We start from the raw sequence: 12,231 nt of genomic DNA, 5'->3' as shown, positions 1-12,231 counted from the left end.
TTTTTTCTCTGAACAGGTACCAGCAGAAACTTTTTTCTTTTATCAGGGAGCAGCAGAAACAGTCTATGTTCAGCAGCAGCTGTCCCTGTTAGAGTGAGGTGAAATGGTCAAGACAAAAAAATACACAGCTGGGACTGACTGCAGAAGACTTGTTAGTCTGTGGACTCCATGTTTGTCCATTTTTTGGCGTTTTTAGGCTTTAATAGATAGGACAGTGGAAAGTGACAGGAAACATGGGGAGAAGAGCAAATGGCCATGAGACAGACTTGAACCCATGACCACTGCGGGGACTATAGTCCCGGTTTATATCGTCACACACGAACAAACCTTCCAGTGATGCAGGCTGAGGCTCATACATACTGTCATTTGTTGCGATCGTAAGGATGTTCCTCAGACCGACATCTTCCAGAAAACTAATCAGAATGCAATCGATGGCTAACTACTTCACCTTGGCATTTGTTAGCTTGTCTTGTTTAGACGTTGTATCCAACCAGTCTGTCGAATCCTCCCTCAACTGTTAGTTTGGGTAAGATGTGATGCTGCCCATCCCAAGTACTGATCAACATTCAGTCCTCCTGTGACCCAGATGTGTCTGTCTGTGTATTGAGAGCCAGTGAGCAACAGACTTTCATAATAATAATAATAATAATAACAAAAACACTGTGATAACAGGCACTAAAATAATTGATGGTGTTAATTAATGAGTTAACGTGCCCAGCCCTAATTGTAGCATTGCCCTTTTTCTTTCACTCATCACCAAGTTGTTCTTTAATTCAGTTAAGCACACTGCCTGTCTTCACTATCGTTGTGTCTAAACAATACCTAGTAACGAACAGGGACAGTGCTCACAATCTTTCCATTTGTATTTTTTTGGTCTGCAGCAAGCAAGTATTGTCCTCTGTTGATAAAGGAAGGAGGAATAAGTCTTCTGGAGAAAGTCCTGGAGCTGGAAAGCTCACAGCCAGAGACTAAGGACATGGCCAGGTAAGACTGACAGCTTTGTATGTATGCTGTATCTTGATGTGCTTTTCATACCAGTTAGTTCTGCGAAGCTTCTGTTTTCCAAGATACATTCTATAGGTCAGTGGTTCCCAAACTTTTTCTGCAGGGCCCCCCTTTGAAAGAAAAAATATTTTCTGCCCCCCCTACCAGTATGCAGCCATGTCAACACACTCTCAGACACATCTTTTGCTTGCAAACTCCTGTAGAATTTATATGAAGTTTAGTTTGTGACATCTTACTGGAAACTCTTAAAAGGAACACATCATTTTTAAGAGCTAAAGCATTAAAAGTGACTTAGCGGCAAACATATCTCAATTTTGTATTTGAACTTAACAGAGAAAACTGCACAAGTGTGACATCTTCCTAAAAAAAATTAATAAGTCACTGGAATGGAAGCAGTGACTTTGGAACATGAATCTCATATTTTTGCCATCAGTATTAATTCCTATTAATTCCTTTCAAGACTCAGAATTTACTCTCTGCACAAAAATGGCATGTTAACAGTTCTCTGGTAATAAACAAAAACTTGCAAATATTCTCTGCAAAAACAACATTTCTAGTCACACTTCAAGTCCCACAATCCTTTCAGTGACTGATGTGGGCTTGCTTTGTGCTGCAGATTTTCTCAAATCGAGGCTGCAGCTGTGAGCCCGAAACTCTTAGCTCATTTTCAATGTCCAGCTTTGATCTGTATTTTGTCTTAATTGAGGCAACTGCAGAGAAACCTCACACAGGTAAGATGTGGCAAAAGGAATCCAAACCAAAATGCAGCCAATGTCTTTGAGTTAAAGTGCAGTCTCATTATTGAATCAGAGGTGACATCAATGAACTGTTCCTCTTCTGCAGCGCTGAAGTCAGCTGCTGGTGCTGAACTGATGGATCCAGTCATATTCAGTAGGATCCTCCACTGGGAAATACCTCAGAAACTGTTTCTGTAGGGCAGAGATGTGGCTTATCATGCATGGCATGAATGTGTTCTGTAGCTTGTTGTCCTCAATGAATGATTTCAGGCTCTCAAATGAGTCTATATTCCCTTCTTTCACTCGTTTCTTCCACATCTCCAGTTTTCTTGTCAACGATATGATTTTATCTGCCAGCTGTGGAAGATGTGTTTTAGTGTCCTGCATCTGGAGATTTAGTTCATTGAGTTTCTGAAACATGTCACTGAGGTTTGTAAGTTTCAGCAGGAAGTTGTTATTGCTAAACTTGTGAGCAAGTTCCGTACCTTCCTCCTCCAAAAAGATTCTGAATTCATCGTGCAATTCAAACACCCTGGAAAGAACCTTCCCACATGACAACCATCAGGACTGGCTGTGAAACAAAACAGCTGTATGGTTGGATCCCATTTCCTCCCAGAGAGCTGCAAAAATCCGGGCTTTGACGGGTCATGTTTTGATGTAGTTCACTGTCGCAGTGATGTCTGTCATTACGTCGTTCAGCTTGGGACTCAGCTGTTTAGACGCCAGCACCTCTCGATGTATCATACAGTGTGTCCACTGCACATTGGGGGAGACGCGCCTGATGAGCGCTTGAAGCCCTCCTCGTTTCCCAGACATAGCCTGAGCCCCATCAGTGCAGATCCCCACACAGTCCTCCCATTTCAGATCAGCCTCTTTCAAATAAGTGTCAATGATTTTGAATAATTCCTCTGCAGTGGCTCTGTTAGTTACACGTTTGCAGAAGAGCAAATCCTCCTTCAAATCATTGACATCAATGAATCTGATATATGTTATCAATAAACAGTCGTCGTTACTATCAGTCGCTTCATCCACCTGCAGGCCAAAATGATTGTCTCTCATCTTATCATTAAGCTGCTCCTCTATGTCTTTTGAAATGTCATAAATGCGCTTCCTGATAGGATTATTTGACAAAGGAATTGCCTTTAGTTTCTTTGCTGCTGATTCATCAATCACGGTTGAAACCATGTCAATAGCAGAAGGAAGTATTAATTCCTCGGCAATAGTGTGCGGCTTTATACACTGAGCAACTCTGTAGGCGACCTTATATGAGGCGAGTTGGGCATTTCCAGGTACAGATGCTGCTTTAGTGAAGCAACTCCGTTGTTCATGACAGTCGAGTAGTTTCTTTCTGAAGAAATCAACTGGCTTTTCTCTGTGTTCGGGATGTGCAGTCTCCAAGTGGCACCTTAACTTATTTGGCTTCATACTGTCAGAAGCTAATATTTTGAGACGCACGACACACTGCAGCCTCTCTTCATTACCCACAGTTGTACTTGTGAAGCCGAGGGCGAAATATGCTTCGTCATATTTTCTTGCCTTTGTTTTACTTGTTGTGAGGTTTGGTGTAGATTCATTTGCTTTCCGTTTACCTGGCCATCCTCCTGTCACAAACTTCTCCGTGCTCTGCTAGCTTGCGCTGTAGCATACATAGTTTGTGTATATTTAGCCTAGCCAGGCAGGGTTGCCAGGGCCGTATTTTTCCAGCAGAATTTCAAATGTTGCTGCTGGATGATTTAGTTTGGTTGATTGGGTTGAACTCTATTGCATGCAAATTGTATCTATAATATATATAAATACACATCCATGATCGAAGTGAGATCATTTATTTCTACTTAAACAATACCAAACTCCAGATCAGTACATATGTGCACACACACACACATACACATACACATGTGTGTGTCTTGCTATCATTGTGGAGACATACCATTTACTCCCATTTATATCTAACCCCTAACCTTAACGAAACCCTAACCCTAACCAAAACAATGGCGAACCCTAAAGAAATGTTTTTGCACTTTTACTTTTTTCAGTAACAACAACATGGCCAAGAAAACACTGTTTAAACTTGTGGGGACCGAAATGAGGTCCCCAGAAGTGACATAGTTTTCGGTTTTCCTACAGTTGTGGGGACATTTGGTCCCCACAATGTAGCAAAAACATGGGCACACACACACACACACACACACACACACACACACACACACACACACACACACACACACACACACACACACACACACACACAGAGAGAGACCTGGCCAGCTTGTCACCGAGCCCCCCCTGCCATAACTCCCCGCCCCCCTTAGGGGGCGCACCCCCCAGTTTGGGAACCACTGCTATAGGTGATAAAAAACAAGTTTTGCTGATTTCATATACTTGTATACTCTTATACTCTGTTTGCACTTAGTAAAAGGGATGATTAGAAGTCTTATGGCCAAATTAGCCATCATTCAATACAGATGCAGTGGTAATACAAACAATGAATTCATACAAACTAATTAGGTCACTTTCATACCTGTAGTATTATTCATTTGATCTGGACAAAGAAAAAAACAAAAATAGTTTCCTTTTAGTTCTGCTCGCTTTTATGTTCATGCTCCTGGTTTTCAAAGAACAGTACCATGTGGACTGACAGGTCATCCCATGGACATGCAGGAAAATCAAATATAGGGGCCATTCCATATCATTTCAACCAGTGGTCCCCAGCTGACCCTCTCAGATTTTGCTAAGTTTTTACATACATTTAGTACATTATATATGATGGGAAAATCCGAAATTTGAATGCTTTATTGTCATTAGTTTCAAAGTTATGGCCATTTGAAGTAGGTAGGGGGTACCCTAAAATTGCGGCCAAAATTAAGACTTGAAATTTTTGACCATGTTCAGACTTCTATAACTTCTTAACAACAAAAGATAGAGATCTGAAATTTTCAGAATCATTTCACAGTGATCTCTAGTCCTCAGAAATGTGAAAATATTTACTTTATATTTATAATTGCATGTTACAGAGAATGACAAAGTTGCAATTTTATCCATCACAAACTTCTAAACTGCTACATTTGGCCACCCATTACACAAAAACATACATCAAAAACAACATCATATCCATTAGAAATTTTATGTGGTATAATTTGGCTATCGAAGGATTGGATATGTATAAAATGAAAGTGCTATGTAATGTAATGCATGAAATATGAACAGCTAAAAATCAAAAATATCTGTCCGACCTTTGGATTCAAAGGTCAATATCAGCATGTGGGATAGGTGGTATCAAAAAATAAGACATCATGTGAAATTACAGGAATTTCCCTAAATTTTGACACCAAGCACAACTTGCTTCTATAAACCCTTCTATGTTTAATGTATAGAAGGGTTTATACTGTATACTGTGATAAGAACGCAACTGAACCATTACACAGCACACTCAGTCAACATTGACTATAATTTTAATAAATGACTGAGTTTACATTGAAGTACTTTATATTGGCTGTCATTGGATAAGAACTCGTATTCGGTGTGGGTCAGACAATATTTTCTGTCCTTGCCTGAGAACATACTGATCATATATTGTCCGGAGGGACAGACTTTGATATAAAAAAAACACACAGCCGTTTTTACTAGATGACTTGAATAAGTTGTTTTGGAAAGAAATAATCATTCTGCAAAGATTTGTTGGGAAATGCATCTGCATAGAAAATAAAAATCTTTTTTTTAGAAACCTAAACAAAAAACACAGTGTAGACTAGATTTTTGAAGTGGAATTCATTTAGAACCTTTCTCATATGATGTCGCACTGTCAAAGACATCTGCTTAGACAGTAAATTTTACCCAATTTTCCATAACCATCCTACATGCAGACTGCAGTAGAAGCTAAATGGGAGGCCGTGTACAGAGAAGCCTCTGGGTAAGATGGATAGATAGATACTTTCTCATTCTCAAGGGAAATTCAAGTGTTGAGCAGCTTACATACAACAACATAAAATAACACAAAGGCAGGTTAGTAACATTAACATCAAAGGTTAGTATATATCCAGCGCAGCAAGTCAGACAGCTGACTTTACTTTGAAAAAGAGTGACATAAGTTCCTTCATAAACGTATCGCCTTTTCGTTGTCGTGTAACACTGCTTCTTTTCTCAAAATCTTATACTGTATTTCTTAAAATGTAATTATTTATCCTGACATTTGGGGAGGCACTCTTTATTTTAGACAGTTAATTTGCTGAACAATTCTTTCACAAGTCCAAATGCTGGCTGTATCCTAAATGACATTTATGCTTTAACATTCTTAATTTTTTGACAATGAAATAACTGCAGTACAGAAATGGAATTTAGTATTTAAAAAGTTCTTGGACAAAAGCTAATCTATAAATGTTGTTTTCTTTTCAGGAAAGTCATGGAGCAGTGTGAAAACTTCAAAGAAGACCCCATGGAAACAAATCACGGACAGGAGGTAAACTATGGACAAAGAGGTTGACACCACAGGAGCCATTATTCCCAGTAAACATCGAGCAAACCAACCTAAAGCACCTCCTACAATCATCACCACAAGGTTCAGTTGTGTGCATTGTTGTTATTCTTGTCATTCTTCTTATTTTGTAGAGCAGAACTGTGTCTCTGACCCTCTTCACAGCAGTTTGGACAAAAACGTAATATATGACACAGGAGTTAAAATGTGGTGCATGGTGTTTTGTTGTGAGGGTGCTTACTTTTGCTGCACTTAAACATCACTTCAGTGGGGACAGTGATGTGGGACAGTGTGACTGTTATCTTTCAGTGTGTGCGCGTGTATGTGTGTGTCAAAGATTTATCAACAGAACAAAACAGTTGGAGTGACTCCTGGCTCTCAGTGGATGGAAACAAAAACCCTCCCCAGCTCACTGCTGTTAACTGTGTAACATTGAACAAAAGGCGACAGGCCGCGCAGTGTCCTGCAGCACCATCAGAGATGTCAGCCCTCACTGTGCTCTCTCACACTTGTTCATGCTGGTGGCGGCCACGGAGCTGTGGACACATGTACAGTGAATATTAGCCATTATGTGTGTAGGCTGCAGAGAAGCATCACACTGATGTTGACGGGAGGAAAGTCTTCCCAGATCATGTGGCACAATGGTGGACTTCTTTGTTATATATGTAAATATTCTCTGTGTGTCTCATCCTCTTTTACTGTATGTTTTATATTATATTATAACTGTAAACACTCATGACTTTACCTGTATTTAAATTTGTTTAGGTTTCACTGATGTACGGTCAGTGCTAAGAAACTATATACAGAATACCCAATCATTCAAGTGTAGTCCAGGAGTCCTGAAGGGTCAGTTGGATGCAGTTCAACCTTGCTTCTATTTCTAATTATCTGGGACCTGTTGATTCTTCTTACTGGAAGCAGAGGTGAGCTTTAATAATGAGGATGGTGAAGTCACCTAATGCACATACACTTTATGGTCGAAAGTATGAAAATGAGACCTGTAAAGAGAAAGTTTCGTAAGTTTGTTGTGGAGCAACTTGGTTGCCCTTGAGAGCTGATGTGGTTGAAGTAGAGTGACATCTGTGACACAGACCTTATCATCCGAGATGGATCTGAGGACTCCACTTGTGGCTGAATGGAAGCAAAGCCAGGCTCATCATTTCATAGAAAGACTGAAACCAGAACAGCGAAGGCTATTAAATCAGAAGTTTTTTTCCCCTTTTTCTGACAGATATGGCAATTTAATCTGCAATATATAGTTTTTACATCCTGCTTCAGTTCAATATTCACTATATAATAGGTCTGAAACATATGATAGCATTACCACAATGAAAGTATCACAAAAGGAGGAAAGCAAGAATTTGTAAAACCACTAACACAACAGTAACAGTTTAAACCCTTACTCAATCACGCTATGTAACATATATCCTAAATTGCAGCCTGTATGTTTTACTAATTGCGTTGTTTGAAATTGCAATTGAAGTTTGTTCAGCCAATGACCTCTTAAGCTATACATATGGGTATTACATTCAAAGAGTGTTGCACTCCTAGAGCATTGTCAGACTCATGGTGAACAGTTTAAAAAAATGGATGAAATACGTGGCAGATAGATGTCTTTACTTCTCACACTTGCATCCAGCCCCCACTGACACTCGGAGGATCATAGATTGAGTACATGCTTCAAACTTTCCACAGCTGCCACTGCAGGCACTAAAGGGGTAATACAATTTTTTTCTTTACATGTGCAGAGATACTTCCTAAAACCTGGAAATACTCTTCAGGTGTCCACAGACTTTGTTTAGATGTGCACATAATTTTTGATACTTATTGGTGGATTTTGGACAGTTGAATTACTGGTGTTATCACAAGTTGTCATCAGAGTAGAGATTGTGCTCTCTTTTTGATGATTTAAAAAGGAGGAGGACAGGACTTCAGTGTTTTGTCCTGAAGCTCAACAGTGCTTCCAGTGGTCATGTGTGATTCCAGATAATCAAAAGGGCAAGGTTGAATAAAGAAATTATCGTTTAACACCTGATGGCCCATGATATTTACTGGGTTGGTCAACTTGCTGCTAAAGTAACTGCTTCATTCAAATCAAACACTTTTCTTTTGAGAAGCTAATGGGAGATGAATAAAACAGTGTGTTCGCATGTGTGTTTTAACACTGAAAGTGGGATGATCCATTCATTAAATGATATTACGCTCCCTCAAAAAAGGGAGGGAAGGTGGGATGGCAGGCCAACCAAGACTGTGAGAACAGAAGAATCCAGTTTTAAAGACGCTTCTACTCAGCAAGAATTCAGTTTCTTTTTGAATTATCACAGCTCTCCCCCTCACCATAAACAAGAACCAAAGGCCGATTCATTTATTTTTTGCTCTGTATGCTGTTGTCTTTAAAGCTGCCCTGTGGATTTTCCTCACGTTTCTCACCAAAATATCTTGTTTGTATCTCTTGAGGTCTATCAAACTTGTTGAATGCATCCTTTCCCCAAAAAATTTTAAAAGCAGATTTAAAAAGAAAAAAGAAAAAAAGATTTTTGCAACCTACACACGTTTGCTAGCTCACTTTCATCTTGCTGTGCCTGCTGAACTATCTGCAAATATTTAATGCTACGACTAGTGCACCTGTATGTGAGCTAAAGTTATAAACTGAACACGAACCCACTATTTGCACCATTGGCTCCATGGCCCTAGTCGTGGTTGCAACATCCACAGGGTATCTTTAAGATAACTCTACCACGTTCCTTCACTGGCATTTTCCAAAGATCATTGAAGAAATTTCCTTTAATGGCATTCCCAATCTCTGTCCCACTTTACAAAGAGTATTCATGGTTATTAAAGGCAGTGTCTCACATTCAGAACTTACCAGTGTCTTGGAGATCTCAGCAGTAGCAGTCTGGATCGAGAACATTTGCGTTCTCCTTAGTGAGGAGAGTATTTCCTAAGGCATGAAAATGAACAGCATTTTACTGTCTTTACTACCTTGCCTTAATGATTTAGTTACAACCTGTTTTTCTTGTTTAGTTCGAAGGTACGACAGCAACATTAGATTTGAATTCCGTTGATTATCATTTGGCATACAAAAAGGTATGACCGGCAGATCTGGCGATATTGCTATATGCTGTCATCAGAGTGGCCTTTATAGCCTTCCAGTTTATTTCAACCTGGCGTATTTTGAAATAGTGTGTCCATTGTGTCTCTATAGGTCTTGGTAACTTTGTCTCCACCTCTGTTGTAAAGATTCAGAGAAGCAAGGAGCTGCACAAAACAGTGTATATTCGGCTATAAATTACAAGTTTTGTGCAACTTTCCAAACATTTTTACATGTATCATTTCAAAAATTGTTTTCTGTTTCCAAGTAAACACAGTGTTTTAGTGTAGAGCAGACATTTAGCTAACTGCACCGGGGATCTGTGCAACTTGCTGCCAGACATATTCATCCATGCACACTGGGTTGAAATATACTAGAATTATTCTCTAACTGGTGTCCATAGACAAACCCTAACCCTACAGAGCTTAGACTCAACAGTCATGCAGCATAAATAGATTCTTGGTATAATAAATCAGTTTTGGCTTGTTTTTCATTCAAGTTTCATCATCTTATTGTATTAGTGGACAGAAAAATGGACAAACCTTGGAAAATTTAAAGCTGTTGTAAAATGTATATACATTTATAATTTAAAATAGAGATGAATTCCTCTGATGGAAAAGACCGATTTAATGTTTTGGTATGTTAGGTAGGGCTGAAATAAACAGATATTTTCATTATTGATTTATATATTATTACACATTTTGATAGATTGTGTCTAAAGATGGACAACATGACAGCTTTTCCGAAATGAAACCTAAATATCTTGGAAAATGGAAACAGCAGAATCTGTGTAGTAGTGACAATGGGGGGGGGGTGCTTATGTTGTCATGCCTCCTGCCTTGCTCACATGCAACCAGGGGAAGAACACAGGGTAGAACCACACCTTGCTGGAGGGATTATATATCTTATCTGGCCAGGGATGTCTCGGCATCCCCCACAAGGAACTGGAGAACATTACTGGAAGAGGGACTTGTAGGAGTTCAAAGTGCTGCTTCCACGGCCTGACCCAGGATAAGCAGAAGATGTCTTTCCACCATGGTCATTACTGTACTGAATATGCAAATACAGTCAGCAGTGTAAGATGGGAGTCTCAATTTCTACAATCTTTTGACCTCACTGTTGTACGATGCGACAAGATGGTGTGTTGTCCATCTTTATATACAGTCTACGATTCTTTCATTTAGTTGATTGTTTAGTGTCAGAAATGACCTCAAACCAAGGTGATTTTGTATAACAGTCCAAATTACAAACTGTTGCTGTGTACAATTTAGCAAACCAGAGGGTCATAAACCAAATTAATGATGATTAAATAACTAGTGATTAAAGTTACTACAAAATAAATTTTCTCTCAGTGAACGCCTGAGCACCGTTTCCTTAGGTCTGTCTTTAAATACATGAGTGGTCTGTTCTCATGTTGGTTTATTCTCATAATGTTACACTTTAATTAATAACCTGAATGTGTTTGAAAGGTTTAATGTCTACCTTTACCTGCTTGTAATGAATAGATGGTGGTTTGGAGCACATAGCTTTTCACCCACATCAGTTTCATTCCTGATGCAGGGATTCCTGGGACCTTACACATCAGGCCAGTGAAGGAACAGACATCAGCAGCCATACTGTTTCTCCCTCCCTGTAAAGTGTGTTGGTTTAGGTGAACCAGATCAGACGTAATTGCACAGCGATTTCTGCTATGTGGCACCACAGTGTGTGGAGCTTGAGCTGGTTCAGGATCTGCTTTGGCACACTGTGTCTCCTACATGAATAAGTTGATGAGTGATGCCTAACTCATGTTGTTAAGCTACTTCATATCAGTTGTGTTGGTTTTACCCCACTGACTTGATGTCCCGGTTCTCATGTACAGTTTTTCTTTGTGTGATTTATGTGATCTGATTGGTACAGGTCTGTTTTTGTTGCTTTTCACGATGGAAATTAACGTTTCCTCCAGTGTAGACAGTGGTGTGAGGTGACAAGCTTTATTAGACATTCGTTCAATTTCTCCATCTGGAATTCAAATGTGTGCATATACAATATGAAGAGAAGAATTAACCAGGATTTTGCATATGATCAAAACTAAATCTGTTGTGAATTTTTACTTCTTAAGAATTGCACAGTGTTTGATTAATGATCCTCTCTAGGTAAAGTAGATGATCTGCTGGACATTTTCAATCACCTGTTCTGTCTGATTTGAAAACATTGGATGTTTCAGTTTGTGCTTTCCGGGGAGACATTATGTGTAGAGCTGAGAAGAAAATATTAGTCCTTGGGGTTGCCTGTTCCTGATTATTTATGAAGATGTGTGTACTGAAAATAGAGAAAAAAAAGGTTCAGATGAAATATTGTTAAAGGAGAACTGCTGTGTCACAACTTTCAAATTTCGTATTTTAATTTCACAGTGTTTCTCGAGTCTGTCGATACTCTGTTATTGGTTTCTTTTGTAACATCTGATAAGTTTAATCCAAAATGGGGTGAAGAACATTGGATCCAAACAGTAGGGAGTTCCACTATTTCTTGATCTCTATAGCTCCAGGACATTAGTGTAAAAATCTGAGTAAGCAATAAAGATGGAGTGGTTAAAAACACTGGCATGTTGTGGTTTGTTTCTTTTTTAACCACAGGTTGTAAGTCATTAATGAACTTGTGGGAGAAAAACACTAATGACGGGGGAGATATTTCTATGGGGGTTTTGGAAGAACATCCCCTCTGTACTTCTCACAGTGTGTGTTGTGCTGCATTTTGACATACATTAAACGTCTAAGGCTATTTTCCCCTCAGGTTTGCCTCTGAGGATATATATAACATCCGGTCGAACTTTAGCACTTTGTGCACAACACCCACACACACACACGAGCTGCAGCATCTGTGTACGAGAGTGAACTATAACTACACTGTGAAATAAATATACATTTACATACTAAGTTGTGTGAAATTTC

General features: G+C 39.3%; 1 protein-coding gene across 1 annotated transcript in view; it reads left to right on the top strand.

Moving 5' to 3' along the window:
• The window catches only part of zer1 (zyg-11 related, cell cycle regulator), a 44,090-nt gene extending 32,210 nt beyond the window's left edge, over positions 1-11,880 (top strand). The window contains exons 15-16 of the mRNA XM_022217355.2: positions 882-984; positions 6,132-11,880. Coding sequence (XP_022073047.1) covers positions 882-984; positions 6,132-6,219 — 191 coding nt within the window. The 3' untranslated portion in view covers positions 6,220-11,880. The remainder of the gene's footprint in view (positions 1-881; positions 985-6,131) is intronic.
• The last annotated feature ends 351 nt before the right edge of the window (positions 11,881-12,231 follow it).

Source organism: Acanthochromis polyacanthus, chromosome 18 (genome assembly GCF_021347895.1).
Source record: "Acanthochromis polyacanthus isolate Apoly-LR-REF ecotype Palm Island chromosome 18, KAUST_Apoly_ChrSc, whole genome shotgun sequence".
NCBI classification, from domain to species: Eukaryota; Metazoa; Chordata; class Actinopteri; family Pomacentridae; genus Acanthochromis; species Acanthochromis polyacanthus.
Note: the sequence above shows the minus strand (reverse complement) of the source record. Positions and strands in the feature narration are given on the sequence as shown.